The sequence below is a fragment of the Oncorhynchus mykiss genome, chromosome 32, assembly GCF_013265735.2.
Source record: "Oncorhynchus mykiss isolate Arlee chromosome 32, USDA_OmykA_1.1, whole genome shotgun sequence".
Lineage (NCBI taxonomy): Eukaryota > Metazoa > Chordata > Actinopteri > Salmoniformes > Salmonidae > Oncorhynchus > Oncorhynchus mykiss.
The window spans coordinates 29,206,854-29,223,984 of NC_050572.1; the positions used below are offsets into that span (position 1 = coordinate 29,206,854).

The 17,131-nt window shown below is 40.2% G+C and overlaps 2 protein-coding genes across 7 annotated transcripts in view; both read left to right on the forward strand.

Moving 5' to 3' along the window:
* The window catches only part of LOC110488225 (transcriptional repressor p66-beta), a 45,303-nt gene extending 37,015 nt beyond the window's left edge, over positions 1–8,288 (forward strand). Inside the window, exons 10-11 of one of the 2 annotated variants that reach the window (XM_021560360.2) lie at positions 295–535; positions 3,473–8,288. In XM_021560360.2, the coding sequence (XP_021416035.2) occupies positions 295–535; positions 3,473–3,609 (378 nt within the window). In that variant the 3' untranslated portion in view covers positions 3,610–8,288. The remainder of the gene's footprint in view (positions 1–294; positions 536–3,472) is intronic. The other variant, XM_021560361.2, reaches the window with a different exon arrangement.
* A 494-nt stretch (positions 8,289–8,782) lies between these two features.
* LOC110488226 (DNA-directed RNA polymerase III subunit RPC7-like) lies at positions 8,783–16,906 on the forward strand. 5 transcript variants are annotated; one of them, XM_021560362.2, is made up of 8 exons: positions 8,783–8,924; positions 9,744–9,892; positions 10,257–10,386; positions 11,032–11,100; positions 11,484–11,540; positions 14,978–15,048; positions 15,192–15,311; positions 16,129–16,906. In XM_021560362.2, exons 2-8 carry the CDS (start codon positions 9,773–9,775, stop codon positions 16,213–16,215), a joined length of 654 nt encoding a protein of 217 aa, XP_021416037.1. In that variant the 5' UTR covers positions 8,783–8,924; positions 9,744–9,772; the 3' UTR covers positions 16,216–16,906. The 5 variants fall into 5 exon arrangements, with proteins under 5 accessions (XP_021416037.1, XP_021416039.1, XP_021416038.1 ...); XM_021560364.2 differs by lacking the exon at positions 8,783–8,924 and adding an exon at positions 9,059–9,245; XM_021560363.2 differs by lacking the exon at positions 8,783–8,924 and adding an exon at positions 9,348–9,619.
* The last annotated feature ends 225 nt before the right edge of the window (positions 16,907–17,131 follow it).

A 17,131-nucleotide genomic window follows, 5' to 3' on the forward strand; every position in this document is an offset into this window, starting at 1 on the left:
GTGACAAACCTTTATTTGTTGGTTGTTGTCAGACCTCAAAAGTTGTCAATTTTTTTTTATATTGAAATGAGTCCTTGGCCCACCCCAATCTGTTGCGTAGATCCAGCTATATGCTTCAATCAACCATCTATAGGCCCCATTTAAATCTGGGGTGTGTCTGTAGCTTGCAGCGTTTGTAGACTGTAGTCTTGGCACAATATCATATTATATTTTAAATCGTTATGTTACCAAAACCATTTTGGTTGGACCGACATATCTGGAGGTCACTGATTTTCTAACCCTCTGCTCCCTCAGGCTCCCCAGCCTCAGGCCTCCATGCAGCGGGGTCTCTCCAGCTCGGCGAGGGGCGTCCTCTCCAACTTCGCCCAGGCCTCCCAGCTCTCCGTGGCCAGCGGCCTGCTGGGGATGACGGGGAAGCAGCGCTGTGGAGGTGGTGGTGGCGGAACTAGTGGCGGCGGTGGCAGCAGTCGGATCCAGCATGATGGCCGCCGCCAGATCTACAACATCCCCGGTGGGTTTTTGAGAACCCCTTATGGTAACACTTCACTTAGGCCTAAAAGCCTGCAGATATAATGCCATTACATGTTAGAAGTCTGGTCCCTTCTGTATATACAATACATTTGGAAAGTATTCAGACCCCTTGACTTTTTCCAAGTTTTGTTACATTACAGCCTTATTCTAAAATAAATTTTAAAAATGTGTCTGTCAATCTACACACAATGCCCCATAATGACAGGGTTTTTAGACATTTTTGCTCATTTACATTGAACAAAATATCACATTTTAAATAAGTATTCAGACCCTTTACTCTGTACTTTGTTGAAGCATCTTTGGCATTGATTACAGCCTCCAGTCTTCTTGAATTTTAATGCTACAAGCTTGGCACACCTTTTTTGGAGAGTTTCTCCTGTTCTTCTCTGCAGATCATCTTAAGCTCTGTCAGGTTGGATGGGGAGCGTCGCTGCACAGCTATTTTCAGGTCTTTCCAGAGGAGATAGATCGGGTTCAAGTCCGGGCTCTGGTTGGACCACTCAAGGACATTCCGAGACTTGTCCTAAAGCCACTCCTGCATTGTCTTGGCTGTGCTTAGGGTCGTTGTCCTGTTGGAAGGTGAACCTTCGCCACGTCTGAGGTCCTGAACGCTCTGGAGCAGGTTTTCATCAAGGACATGTCTGTACTTTGCTCCGTTCATCATTTCCTCGATCCTGACTAGTCTCCGAGTCCCTGCCGCTGAAAAACATCCCTACAGCATGATGCTGCCACCACCATGCTTTACCTTAGGGGTGGTGCCAGGTTTCCTCCAGATGTGACGCTTGGCCTTCAGGCCAAAGAGTTCAATCTTGTTTTCATCAGACCAGAGAATCTTGTTTCTCATGGTCTGAGAGTCCTTTAGGTTCTCCAAGCGGGCTGTCATGTGCCTTTTACGGAAGAGTGGCTTCCGTGGTCCTTCTGCAAGGTTATCTCATCACCACAGAGGAACTCTGGAGCTTTGTCAGTGACCACTGGGTTCTTGGTCATCACACTGACCAAGGCCCTTCTCCCCCGATTGCTCAGTTTGGCTGGGAGGCCAGCTCTAGGAACAGTCTTGGGGGTTCCAAACTTCTTCTATTTAAGAATTATGTAGGCCACTGTCTTCTTGGGAACCTTCAATGCTGCAGAACTGTTTTGGTACTCTTCCTCAGATCTGCGCCTCGACACAATCCTGTCTCTGAGCTCTACGGACAATTCCTTCGACCTCATGGCTTGGTTTTTGCTCTGACATGCACTGTCAACTGTGGGACCTTATATAGACAGGTGTGTGCTTTTCCAAATCATGTCCAATGCATTGTATTTACCACAGATGGACTCCAAGTTGTAGAAACATCTCAAGGATCATCAATGGAAACCGGATGCACCTGAGCTTAACTTCGAGTCTCCTAACAAATGGTCTGAATTTCGCTTTGTCATTATGGGGTATTGTGTGTAGATTAATGAGGAAATGTTTTTATTTAATCCATCCATTTTAAAATAAGACTGTAACGTAAAAACAAATGTGGAGAAAGTCTGAAATCTTTCCGAATGGTCTGTATATATAATTGGTCCCGTGTGGCTTGGTGCTTGCAAATGTCAGTGTTGTGGGTTTGATTCCCACGGGGGACCAGTATGAAAAAGTACAAAAATGTTTGTAATTCTGTAAGTCTCTCTGGATAAGAGAGTCTGCTAAATGATTCAAATGTAATAAGCATGTGTTATAATGTGTTATTATAATAAGTTATGTTTCTCTATGTAGCAAATTTGAAACATTTTAAACTGCTCCCAAATGGCTTTTTAATTTAGTCACGATCATGATGAGATAATTATGATAATATGGGGGTAATATGTGCTTATGACAAGTCTTAAAATGTATTATAAAAGCATTATAATGCATTTTACTTGAAGGTGTTGTCCAAATGGTTAGCATTCAAAGTAAGAGTGAGACACGATGGGCTTTACACATTTTTGCAAAGATAGCCATACAGAGAGCATACATTTTAAAAAAGTATTATTGTAATAAAAATTGTCATACCTATGATTGTCTAACAAACATCTAATCTCAGGTCAGGTGGACAGCAGGGTTGGGGTTAATTAAACAATTTACATTCTATATAATTAAATTCCCTCTCTCTGAAAATTTGATTTTATTCAATTAAAATTCCAGGTCAGTCTTTGAATTCAGAGGGAATTCAAACCCTCTCAATTCCAATGTTAGGTTATTCAAAATAACAATAATTCCACAAATTCCAATTAAATTCCCTCAGGCTGATCATGTCACTGTTCAGACAGCCTAGCTATACTGGACATATAGAAATCCAAGTTGAAATCATTTGTGAACAAATCCTGCAGTAAATTTTTTTGTATTGAGTGCATTAACTGTGAAATGTACAAATATATTAAATTCAATTCCAAATATTTGTTTTACAATTTCAATTGAATTAAAAAATGTGTACAGTCAAATTCCATAATTTGAAGATTGTTGAAATTGTAATTGAATTCAACGTAAATTAATTGAAGTTTTACATTGGCGATTCAAATTAAATTGGAATTTACCTGATCCCTGGTGGACAAAACAGACACAGCAGACTCTGGAACGTTTTGTTAATTACATTGGCGTGTCAAATTAAATTGGAATTTACCCGATCCCTGGTGGACAACAGACACAGCAGACTCTGGAACATTTTGTTAATTTTTAAATATGTTTTATTATTAAATGTGTTCCTCTTTCTTCCTCTCTCTCTTTTTCCTCTGTGTTTCTTCCTGTCCTTTTAACTTCCCTTTCCTTGTTCATTCTCTCAACCTCTTGTTTGAACTCTCTCGGTCTCTTTCTCTCCTTCTCTATTATTCTTGATCTCTCTCTCTCTCTCTCTCTCGCTCTCTCGCTCGCTCTCTCTCTTGCTCTCTCTCTTGCTCTCTCTCTTGCTCTCTCTCTCTCTCTTGCTTTCTCCTTCTCTCCCAGGGTTGAACATTGCCTACCTGAACCAAGGAGGGGTCGGGGCCAACAAAGGCTCCAGCTTAGCGGACCGCCAGAGGGAGTACCTGTTGGACATGATCCCGCCACGCTCCATATCACAGTCCATCAACGGACAGAAATGAACCCCCCCTTGTCCCCACCCTCCCAATCCCCACCCCAAGGGCCACCTTCAACACCCCCCCGCCACCATGCCCTCACAAAAAAAACTTGACCACCTCCCCCACCCCATTGCATGCAGTGCCTGTCCGTGTGCCTACCTAAACTAACCCATGAGAAACGACACAATCAGCCTGAGAAACGACACAATCAGCCAGACAAAAGACAACCAAACTGTCAGTGCATCTTCTCGACTTTCTTACTATAGCAAAAATTAATGCGAAGACTCAAATAATTTGTACTACTATTATTACTGTTGTTACTATTATTATTATTATGATTATTGTTACAGCTTCAGTTACTTATTAAGCTTTTCTATTGTTATTCTACGTAGAGCACCTCACTTTCAATTCATACCCTTACTTTGATTTATTTTGGGGGGAGGTAGGGGGTACTGTTGCAGGGTTGCTTTAGGATATCTTTGTTTTTCTTTTCACATATAATTGTATTTTAGTTCCTCCCCTGCTACACTCCATATGTGCGGTTCTTTAATTTAAGATTTTTAAAGCATCAAAAGAGATGGGCATACCGCTATGTAAGAGAGAGATCATGCGGAATGAACCGGATCCACCTGGACACTGGTCCAATGACTGACTGCCCTGCTTTGAGTGGACCAGCAAAGATAATGGATCATAACCAGGAAGCACTATTAATATTTTTGTTTGACACAGTATTAATGGGAGCAAGGACAGGATCCACAAAGTGCGCACTAAAGTGTGGATAAATAGATAAACAAATCAATTAAATAAGCACAGGAAAGTACACCGGTGTTTGCGGAGAGAAAAAAATACATGCCGTGTCACCAGTGGCCTGCAGAGAGGAGGAGCGTGGCAGCCATTTTGGAGTCTGGTGTATCGTCCCATCTCGGTGCTCGGCACTGGCCTGAAAATGGGGTCATGAAAGCTGCACCCAACATCCCTCATTGCCCCTCAATGCCTCAAGTCCAGAGACTTCAATCCTTTCTAAACCCAACTTCCTTGTGGTACTGTGAGGGAAATGGTGAGGACTCGAGCTGGCGGTGGCACGTTTTTAGTTTTCTTGTTGTTGGGTTTCTTGATTGTCGTTTTTCGTTTTTTGCGGCGTCTCTAGAAAAGGCTGCGTATCTCAGAGGTACTTGCCCCAGGAGACGATAATTATCAAAAAATTGTGAACAGATTGAAACTATTCAAATATCTATATGGATTATGTATCGATGACAAGCTTGAGAGAAAGGAGACTGATATGGATTTATCTTTAAAATGGGAAAGACGTGGATCAATCATCGTGTTCAGGCAATGCACACGAGATGCCTCATTCTCGAGGAGCACTTTTCTTATTATGAATAAAATAAAGAAATTAAAAAAAACGTTTGAAAAAGAGAATAAGAATGTTACAATTCACAGGTCCCCCAAGGTGCGGATGTCATCTGATTGTCTACAAGAGAGTCGGGAGAGACCATTGTCCAGAGTGTTCATGTGGACTTTATCAGATGACTTTCAATTGGTTAACCCTCTTACTCTTTTCAATGATTTGAACAAGTTTGTTAACACTGGCAGTGACAAGTGATTTTTGTCCATTTTTTGCCCCCCATTGACCTTTGGGACGTCGGTCATATGAGCACGGTCTCACACGCCTGTCAACACTTACCACTGCCACGTACATTTCACCAGCAGCACTTTCTGTGTTTGTTTTTCCGTTTGGTTTTGAAGTCCTGTAGACTCGCTAAGCCAAGTTTGCTACAGGTCATAAAATACATTTTAAAGCAGTGTTCAGTCAATGTGCAGTATTTCTCAGAGGTAGACCAAGCAGATCTTCAATTCATTTTGGGTTTGTCTGGCTGGCATAGGAACTAAGTATTTACATGTAGAAGCTATGAGGGGTTTATGGCTAGTGTTGGGAAGATCAGACAGGACTTTTAGTTTGTGCTAGGTTCAAGGTCACAGGTTTCAGTCTTTATTTCAGGCGTTTTAAAGGATTGTTGAATTATTTACTGCTGTAACTGCTATAAACCATATTTTCAATTTTACCTCTCACTGTATCAGGAATTTAGGTCAACTGTTGAATGACATAGAAAATGTGCATCTGTAGGCCAATGGCTCAACAGCGTATTATGTCAGTATCTGGTCAAGTAGGTTGTAGAATCAGGGGTTAGGGCACATCACCATCCTGATGGCCATAGAAAGACTTAAGTAAAGCCAAAGGACCATGGAAAGATCCATGGCAACACTGCAATAATATTGGCACTTAAAAATATCTCACCTGTATTGTTCACTGGCCTCAAAGAGTTGTGGAATTTGGGGTTTGTCATCCTCTTACACACTGACAACCTGTAAGGTTTGGCTGAGAGATTATGGCATTACAAACACTGTTTGAGTGGAAGCTTTGAGGAGCTGAACCAATCAAGATGGATTCTTTGAAATGGAGTAATCAACTGATTGGATCAATCTCATGATAGGTAACACTCTACTATCATTAGGTGTGCACAGTTTAGCAGGCCTGACATGACAGGTTTACATTAAATTGGGTGCAAGCTCTGCACACTAGATACAGATTTTGTGTATCAAGTGAAGTGCACTCATGCAGTGGCCTATGAAATCTCAAGTCCCCTTTCCTAGTTCTCGTAAGTTATTTATACTGAACACACACCAAGTCATTTATGAAACTACCTTTTGGTTTGATTGGCAGGTGCAATATATAGATGTGAATGGAAGTTTATACATTCAGAAGAGATTTGTTTTAGTTGCTTATAGAATTGTCAATCAATTCCCTCTTTTGTGGTTGGTTAGAATAGGATGTCATTACTTTTTTTTTATTATATCGGGGTACATTTTCTTTCCCATCCCCTCATATGTTTGATTCGGCTGTCTCATTTTTCTATATCCTTTTGCTATGAAGCTGGACTTGTATATTGAAGCTCCTTTCTCTCTTGTTCTCTCTTGCAGACTAATAGACACATCCACACACCTTTTGTAATTTCAACCACAATCTTTTTTTGAAATGTCAACTGTTTTAGGGTTTTTAAATGTCCTATTTCTGATGTCTCAATTAAGTATTTTTGTTTTGTTTGTTATGTTTTACGTTTTCAAGAAAAAAATCAAATTTAATCAAACATTTTATTGACTGAAATAAAAATTACATGATATTTGCTATGTCAGAACTAATAATGACTTAATGTACATAAGCTTTTTTTTCTCACTTCGATAAAAAAATAAATGGTATATTGTGTAGAAAAGCAAACAAAAAGCCATGAATATAGTGAAAGTTGTCATTTTGTTTTGTGATCACTGTGTATTATTGTGTAACAAATGTGCAAAATGTATGGGATTATTATTATTCTTTCTTTTAGACACATTTTATCCCTGAATGTATGTTTTTTTTTTTTTATATATATATATATAAAAAAAATGTTGTAGTGTTTGCCGGAAAAGTGATCATTGTTCTGATAGTTTGAATCCATTCCACAGGCTTTGAGCTTGAAGAATGTCAGGTTCACGTATGTTTGTTGTATGTATGTTCTATTAGAAACTCAACACTGTTCAGTGTATTTCTTACTTTGGATGAACCCATGCAGACCTAATTTGTGAGGACGTGGCATGATCAAACCACTGACAGACAGTATTACCCCGGAGGAGTCATCAAATCCACAGATCTCACTCCGAAACAGCTCTCTGTGTTTTGTTGATTTCAATTTCTGTATTGAACTACAGGGCTAACCATGTCTGAAATGACAGGTATAAAAATTACATTTCCTTTTCTTTCTTCCATATGAATATGAAAATATACTCATGTTTTCCATTGGAAAATATAAATTGAATTAAAGTAAAATGTTTTTATTTGTTTTTACCTTTTTAAAATCTAATGTACTAGGAGCTGTTGGAGATGAGAGAAATCTTGCCCTTATCACCTTTGTTCTGGTCAACATTTGTTTTGGGGGAATTATCATGTAGTTTCAAACTGACAATATTCAAACTGACTCCCATATAAATGAGTTCAAGAATAGGGTTATGTCTAAAACATTCTAAGGCAGATAAAGCTGCCCATCAAGACAGTGTCGTAGTTATGGGGTGTACTAATTGGGATGTTATTCTTATGGAGGATTGATCACATTTCCTGGCTAAACAAATGTATTATGTTATTTTATTGGTATCCTTTAATGTACTCTTGGCATATTAGTTATTGTTAGAAATACAGGGAACTTTTGAAGGGGGGGTGTATTCATTGCAAATAATTTTCTACATTTTCAAGTGAATATGCTGAAGTTTTTCTTTTATACATGTAAAATGAACTGCAATTCCTCCGTTTAAACATTGCATAATGTTGATGTTGTAAATTACATTTGTGAGAAAAGAAATGTCATGGAGTCATTATCAATCTGTATCAATTGAATGGACATCTGGGGAATGGGTGAAAAGAGAATTCATTTTTATCCTAGAAAAGAAATCCCTTTTTGTTTTTTATTTCAAATATAAATCCTGACCTTTTGCACATACTTGATATTTAACTGTCTTCAAAGAAAAAATAAAATAAAAAATATTAATGCTGTTTGAATACTGCCAGTTGATTAATAACGATTATGCATTGACTGAAAAAATAAGCTAATTTTGGAGGAAATAACTTTGTAATATTTATCTCTTGCAAGCTATGTTTAATAAAGGATGGAACGATTTACTTCTGGATTTTATGACTTGTTTTCTACAAAAACATTTGTTTTCCTGTGAAGTCTATAGGGGTAGATGTGTAAAGTAATAATTTGGCATTTACATGCCATTTAAGAGGCTAACCTTTTCAGCAACACAAGCACAAAGCTTACCTGCAAATATAAAATTCACTCCAAACTAAACACAACACACCTGATTAAGAGGAGTTGGGTTAAATGCGGAAGAGGATTTCGGTTGAATGCATTTAGTTGTGCCACTGACTAGATTTCCATCCTTCCCCCTTTCCGTCAGTTTCTTACTCAAACAATCCCAAATCTTAAAACGTAAGGTATAATAGTGCTGCATGGTGGCAGTGGGGAGCACGAATATGTTGTGAGACGTTTTTCCTTATAGCTCAGACAGAATAATTAATAAATGAACAACTGCTACAAAACGCTACCACATTTCTTTTGTGGGGAAACTATTATGCTAGATTAAAGTAACAATTTATTATTTTAGTACAGACAGTAGGGTGGAACTATTGCGCACAGAATGTGTTTCCTGAGACATTCAATGCCGACGGAACACACGTGGACTCCAGTTGAAAACATCCGGCTGTCTGTGCACGTGTGGGCATACTCAGAAATCAATTTTCATATTCTAAGGTATAATAAACTATGTATGTGTCAAGAGGGAAAACAACATACGTATTATAACCTGCACTGTAGTTTATTAGAACGCTCAGCCTGCAAGCGTAATCGTCAGCTAGCAAACGTTGGCTACATCGCTATCAAGCCAGTGGATCTGGTTTGGGCTCTGTAGACTGCAGCATTTCTAACGTTACTACTAAGTTAGCTAGCCATTCAAGATATTTGGTTTTGGGGGAAAAATAAGACATTAGGGTTGGATTCTGTTGGGCTTGGTTTTTATACTGTGCGTTTCAGGGCTTGGCTCTATATTTTACGATCTCAACTGACACATTGTAGGTTCGTGAAAAAGTATAATGTCATAGAACAGCTGCGAAACATAGCTTGCTTGAATGCCAGACAATAATAGCTAGCAGGCTATGCAAACAAGCACAATGCTGCACTGGAGAGGTCACTGGCCGGCAGTTCAAATATCATAGCAAACTGTAGCTATATATTTTGCTTGCTAAGGATTTGGTTTAATCATGTGTGATATTAACTTTCCAGATTCCAGAACGATACAGAAGAGTCAGTAGGGCCAGGGTGAAGTGCGATAGCTAGCTAGCTTTCTTATTTTGTATGGACTTCCATGCTGTAATTGAGTGCTAGCTACCTAACGAACGGTATCTACCCAAAGTTAGCTAGTTAATGTTACCAGTTATCTGTAAACAAAGGTAAATTGGGAGCCTAGTGTTGGGAGCCCACCCAAATGCGAGTTAGATATCCACAATACTGGTTGCTATGTGTATTTGTTTGGCTACCTCTATCTGATTTTTTTTCTTCCCACGATTCTTTCAGCATTTAGCAACATACCCATCCCCATCCCCATGGCTGGAAGAGGCAGGGGTCGTGGAAGGGGACAGATGACCTTCAACCTGGAGGATGTGGGCATAGGAAGGGGGGACAGCCTGCCCCCCACCACCTTTAAGCCCTCACCCCTCTTCCCTGTGAGTGTGCACATGGAGTCAGGGCTTGTAACACAGTCTGGACTCACCTTGCCACAATTGCTTATAGTGCTCTTGAGCATCACAAAATTAAAATAATGACTTATCTAATATTGCTAGTAATGTAATGCGTAAATGTTTTCTTTTTCTCTTCAAGGCAATTTTCTCTCTGAGGTACATGTACAGTATGATTTGTATGGACACTGTCTGGTTTAGACACATTATATAGCCTACCATCCTTTAAACAGTTTGCAGTATTATTAAATACTGTATAGTAATTTAAATCTAGTAACATGTTTGCTTAGTGCTAGTGTTGTGATGCGATAGCAACCCAGTCCCCTGATCTGTTCCCTCTCCTTAACCTCAGCCCATGCCAGTCCAGCCTGTGCCCCTGCAGACAGGAGAGGAGGTGGAGTACATGCTTGCTCTGAAACAGGAGCTGAGGGCCGCCACCAAGACCCTGCCTTTCTACATCAGACGGGCTGCTCCCAAAAGAGGTAGAGTAAAATGGCAATATCAGGATGATTTCAGCAACAACTGTGAGGCTAAACTGTTCTGCCGTTTTGGTCCGATAGTTATCATGTTGTAGCAATTGAAGTGCACATGCACAGATACTCTATGATATTCGGTGAGTACATCGTCTTATATTGCGCTCAACTGCGGTGCTGCTCGTGGCAACGTCATATCGCAGAGTCTCAGTTTAAAGGGTGGAGAAATCATAGAATGTTATTAACCATGATTGAGCTAGCTTCCAAAGTTGTGTGGTTAATATTATTGGTAAACTTTTAAAGAATGTTGCAAGTATTTGTTACGTCATTGGTGTGAATGAAGTGAAATATTTTTTTTTGTCATAATTAAATAGGCTTCCCAAAGATTATATAATTGCTGTAATTAGTAGCCTGATTAACATGTAAACCAGATTGTAAGGGCAAGGCATGTAAATATTTAAATCAAACTGTTCTATTAGAGCATTCACAATAATCGTAATGTTGAATGCTTGTAAAAAAGTACCCAGTTATGGCGGCTGTTATGTCAGACAAATGGTATAGAAGGTTTTGTAGTTGTGTTCTACAATTTTCCCTGGTTGGTATTATATGAATAGGAAATTGTTAGTTATAATCTTGCTGCTGTTTCCCACGTAGATGTCGATCGCTACTCTGATAAGTACCAGAGCGGAGAGCCCAAGGACAGCACCATCGAGTGGAGCCCAGGTGAGTGATGATTGGCTGGGGCTGGTTTGTGGAATTACAGGCTGTAAGAATCTGCACTCAACTGATCACAGAACATTTGTCTCTTTTATGAACTCTTTTGTTCCCTGTACCACTTTCCTACTGCTAGTATTCTTCAGTGGCACCCCTAGCCTAGCCAGACTGGGTCAGTCCTATTTCTGGTATTTTCTTTTGATGCAGTTTTGGTATATGTCCAGCTGATGGTGCCAGACAGTCAATTTCTTGTCTGAACTCATCTGATTTATAATCTTGTGCTGTGGTGTCATTATTCCTCATACTTTGAATGTGATGCATTTCTGGTGTGTTTTATGCAATGCGTATTTTCTATGGTAACGTGTTTCTCTTTTTTTATGGTTCTGTTTCAGACTGGAGCAGATTGCCTAAAGAGCTTTGTGTTAAAGTGAGAGAACCTCGGGGTAAAAGTGAGTGCTTTATCTCAAGGACTTGTGTGTGGAATTCAAACTTTGTAAGCCATGTATTGTTTTCAATTGAGATTTTCTTCTCAGATACTCAGTGAAATTTAATTTACTTATTTGCTTAGCTACTTACTTTGGTTTTTGAATTCCTTGTGAGACATATGCCACGATTGAACTGATTCCAACCTCCTGTCAAGTCCCTAAACAGGTTTTGAGTTTAAGTGACGTCTGTAAGAATTTTGTTTTTAAGTTGAAACTCATTTATTGCATTTCTATACATTTCTAGTCACCTGACTGACATAAGCGACTATTTACCAGTTGTGAGTCCGTTTTTGTTTGTTTGGGGGATGTCTGTAGACACGGCAGGAGTCGCGGGACGTTTTTAAAATAGCTTTTTGTCTGGTATCGCGCAAACACACTGTCAGCAGCAGCTCTTGTTGCCTACTTGAGCCGGCCTGTGGTGCGAGAGGGTGGAGTTAGCCTTTTGAGAGAGTGGTGAAAATGCTGCTAAAAAGGCAAATCTGGGGAACGCAGGCTAACAACCAACAAACAACTGTTCTTGATTCCACTCATTCGCAAAGAGGCAGGCGCAATTAGAACTCTGTCAGATCAAAAATATGACTGTTCTGTGCTTTGATCAACGCTGGGAGCAATATTTAGATGTTGACCCGTAATTGATTTTCTTTGTGTACCAAAAAAAAAAAGATATACACACACACACACACACACACACACACAGTGGGGCAACAAAAAGTATTTAGTCAGCCACCAATTGTGCAAGTTCTCCCACTTAAAAAGATGAGAGAGGCCTGTAATTTTCATCATAGGTACACTTCAACTATGACAGACAAAATGTTTTTAAAAAATCCAGAAAATCACATTGTAGGATTTTTTTATAAATTTATTTGCAAATTATGGTGGAAAATAAGTATTTGGTCACCTACAAACAAGCAAGATTTCTGGCTCTCACAGACCTGGCTCTCACAGACCTTCTTTAAGAGGCTCCTCTGTCCTCCACTAATTATCTGTATTAATGGCACCTGTTTGAACTTGTTATCAGTATAAAAGACACCTGTCCACAACCTCAAACAGTCACACTCCAAACTCCACTATGGCCAAGACCAAAGAGCTGTCAAAGGACACCAGAAACAAAATTGTAGACCTGCACCAGGCTGGGAAGACTGAATCTGCAATAGGTAAGCAGCTTGGTTTGAAGAAATCAACTGTGGGAGCAATTATTAGGAAATGGAAGACATACAAGACCACTGATAATCTCCCTCGATCTGGGGCTCCACGCAAGATCTCACCCCGTGGGGTCAAAATGATCACAAGAACGGTGAGCAAAAATCCCAGAACCACACGGGGGGACCTAGTGAATGACCTGCAGAGAGCTGGGACCAAAGTAACAAAGCCTACCATCAGTAACACACTACGCCGCCAGGGACTCAAATCCTGCAGTGCCAGACGTGTTGCCCTGTTTAAGCCAGTACATGTCCAGGCCCGTCTGAAGTTTGCTAGAGAGCATTTGGATGATCCAGAAGAAGATTGGGAGAATGTCATATGGTCAGATGAAACCAAAATATAACTTTTTGGTAAAAACTCAACTCGTCGTGTTTGGAGGACAAAGATTGCTGAGTTGCATCCAAAGAACACCATACCTACTGTGAAGCATGGGGGTGGAAACATCATGCTTTGGGGCTGTTTTTCTGCAAAGGGACAAGGACGACTGATCCGTGTAAAGGAAAGAATGAATGGGGCCATGTAATCGTGAGATTTTGAGTGAAAACCTCCTTCCATCAGCAAGGGCAGTGATGATGAAACTTGGCTGGGTCTTTCAGCATGAAAATGATCCCAAACACACCGCCCGGGCAACAAAGGAGTGGCTTTGTAAGAAGCATTTCAAGGTCCTGGAGTGGCCTAGCCAGTCTCCAGATCTCAACCCCATAGAAAATCTTTGGAATGAGTTGAAAGTCCATGTTGCCCAGCAACAGCCCTAAAACATCACTGCTCTAGAGGAGATCTGCATGGAGGAATGGGCCAAATACCAGCAACAGTGTGTGAAAACCTTGTAAAGACTTACAGAAAACGTTTGACCTCTGTCATTGCCAACAAAGGGTATATAACAAAGTATTGAGATAAATACTTTTTTTGACACACTGTATACACGAAAACATACAGTACCAGTCAAAAGTTTGGACACACCTGCTCATTCAAGGGGTTTTCTTTATTTTTGCTCTTTTCTACATTGTAGAATAACACATGGAGTCATGTAGTAACCAAAAAAGTGTTAAACAAATCAAAATATATTTGAGATTCTTCAAAGTAGCCACCCTTTGCCTTGATGACAGCTTTGCACACTCTTGGCATTCTCTCAACCAGCTTCATGAGGAATGCTTTTCCAGCAGTCTTGAAGGAGTTCCCACATATGCTGAGCACTTGTTGGCTCCTTTTCCTTCACTCTGCGGTCCAACTCGTCCCAAACCATCTCAATTGGGTTGTGGTCAGGTGATTGTGGAGGCCAGGTCATCGGATGCATCACTCCATCACTCTCATTCTTGGTCAAATAGCCCTTACATAGCCTGGAGGTGTGTTTTGGGTCATTGTACAGCAAATTATAGTCCCACTAAGCGCAAACCAGATGGGATGGCGTATCGCTGCAGAATGCTGTGGTAGCCATGCTAGTTAAGTCTGCCTTGAATTCTAAAGAAATCACCAACAGTGTAACCAGCAATGCACCATCACACCACCACCTCCATGCTTCATGTTGGGAACCACCGATGCAGAGATTATCCGTTTACCTACTCTGCATCTCACAAGAAACAGAGGTTGGAACCAAAGGTCTCAAATTTGGATGTACCGATCCTGTGCAGGTGTTGTTACACTTGGTCTGCCACTGCGAGGACGATCAACTGTCCATCCTGTCTCCCTGTAGCGCTGTCTTGGGCGTCTCACAGCACGGACAATGCAATTTATTGTCCTGGCCACATTTGCAGTCCTCATGCCTCCTTGCAGCATGCCTATAGCACATTCACGCAGATAAGCAGGGACCCTGGGCATCTTTCTTTTGGTGTTTTTCAGAGTCAGTAGAAAGGCCTCTTTGGTATCCTAAGTTTTCATAACTGTGACCTTAATTGCCTACCGTCTGTAAGCTGTTAGTGTCTTTACGACCGTTCCACTGGTGCATGTTCATTAATTGTTTATGGTTTATTGAACAAGCATGGGACACAGTGTTTAAACCCGTCACAATGAAGATCTGTGAAGTTATTTTGATTTTTACGAATTATCTTTGAATGACAGGGTCCTGAGAAAGGGACATTTCTTTTTTTGCGTTGAGTTTAGTTACGGCCATGCTTCTGTCCTGCTCCATTTGTTGCCACGTCAGTTCTGATTTTTTTATTTACTTACTTTTAAGCTAACCTTCATGTTCCATTCTTGTCTTCTAGGACCCACACCTCAAGTTAAACGGACAAAGGTGCCTCTTGTAGGAAAAGAGGAGATTCTCACCAAGCTAGAGGTAGGATATTACAGAAACGACTAACCTTTCTTCAAAAGGAGACTAGAGATCAGAAATACAAACCTTTTAGTTACTCCTAATTAGGGGCTAATATGCATGTACCCTGCCCTGGTTTTGATGTTTCTTGGAAACACACTCTTCAGACTCTTGAAAAGAAAGAAGAGGCGGTGAACTCTGAGGAAGAGCAGGACGAGGAGAAAAAGAAGACGAACGAGGAAGAAGAACAGGCAGATGAAGAGGACTATGAGGAAGACTTTGAAGAGGTAAGGGGTAATGCCGACTGATGAGGTCCGTCACATTTTATACCTTGTTCCGCTTTGAATCTGATTGTTATGGTCAGATATTTAGTCGTAAAAAAATGTGTGAAATGCCAGTGAAGATAATGGTTGGTGAGTAAAGCTAATGCTAACAACGCTAATTTATCGTAATAGCTACTCAAAAGCTATTTACAAAATAAAAAAGGTGCATAAATGGTGTCTAAGGTGTGTTTAGGCTCCGTAAAATCCTCACCTTCTAATCACAAGTTTGTTAGCTGGTAACAGCCATCTTTTGGTCAATAAAAGATGAAAATAAAGATATTGCCGGGCACATTGGCCAACAGCTAATAAATACCCTGATGAAATGCATATCTTCTGTAAGTCACCATGGCTATGCATGGTTCAGGTTGTCCTTTTTAGTCTTCTGTCCGCTCTTCCTGTCTGTCTTGAACTAGCGCTCTAGCTAGCGAACTTGCCACATTCTGTCAACTGGGTCCAGCCTTCAAAGTTTCCCGTGCCATTGAGTTTGTGACACACATCTGTATTTTTCTACGGTGTTTTGCTAGATTAATCTCCCCAAAAGAATACTGACAGAAATGTTATACAAGTTCACAAAGGAGGAATATTTAGATGAAGTAAGATGCCTTCAAACATGCTAAAAACAGCGCAAATCAAACTTGCTAGCTACTATACTAAGGAGCCACAGACAAGTGAAAAAATGAAAAAGATGTTGACAAGCCAGTGGACCGGGGAGCCATTGTTCACTTGGTAGGCTATCATTCCTCCTTGCAAAGCTCAATAATCATCATCATCTGTGTTCCAGGATACCGACTACATCATGTCTTACTTTGACAATGGAGAGGAGTTTGGAGGGGACAGTGATGACAACATGGACGAAGCCACTTACTGAGAGACCGTAAGAGTGTTGATAACACTGACTAGACAAAAAGAGACGGCTTTGCGTTATCCTCCCTGCGGACATAGTTACAGTATTCTAATTACTTGTGGAGTCATTGGCCATGGGAACAGACATTGACCGGTATAGTCTAAAACATGGAAAGAACAATATACTGCTATGTGATAACCTAGATCCAAGACATGGAAGATGGTGACAGCTGGTGAAAACAGTGGCTCAATGTAGACATCTAGAGAGAATGGTCAGACATTTTCTTATTGTGTGTGGTGATTTAAAGTGCCAAAGATCCTAACTAGTCATGCTGACTGTTCCCCTTTCTTCAGCTATGTTGAGGTAGTAATGGGAGCTGAAGTATTTACAGGATATTGATGCCTTTTATAACTTTAACGGATTTGATGGTTTTAATTAACACGTACAATTGCAGCAGTCTACGGTTTTTAAAGTAAAGACGTGTTTTAGAGAGGTATTTTAGCTTTTGTAATTCCTTGGTGTAAGTCTCTTTTAAGTGTATACGACAATCAAATGTTGAAAACAATAGTTGCAATCCCAAAAAATGGTGTGTATTCTTTTTAAATATGTTTTTCCTGTAATGTCAAATTATATTATGCCGGTTGACAATTTGAAAGTGTTTCATTTGAGTCTAAATACATTTTATAGCTCCAGAGTAAATATTTGTATCAACCAACCAGCAGATGGCATATTACTCCAAGGTAAATCAGGTGTGGTGTATGTTCACTGTGTGTAGTTGGTAGGTTATGCAGTTGACAAAAAAAAGTTATTCACCATTGCCAATTTAAAAGGAACAGGGATGGAATTGGGTGTGAACGTGTGTAAACTCATGACATGTTAAAAGTGTTTTTTTCAGCCAACTTCCTGGTAATTTATAGTGGTGAGCTCCCAGAATGTTATT

Excerpts from the sequence above, each read along its gene's own strand:
- LOC110488226 (XM_021560362.2), top strand. The coding sequence starts at position 9,773 with ATGGCTGGAAGAGGCAGGGGTCGTGGAAGGGGACAGATGACCTTCAAC. Across the intron at positions 10,387-11,031 it reads ACGGGCTGCTCCCAAAAGAG|ATGTCGATCGCTACTCTGAT; the intron begins GTAGAGTAAAAT and ends TTTCCCACGTAG. Across the intron at positions 11,541-14,977 it reads GAGAGAACCTCGGGGTAAAA|GACCCACACCTCAAGTTAAA; the intron begins GTGAGTGCTTTA and ends CTTGTCTTCTAG.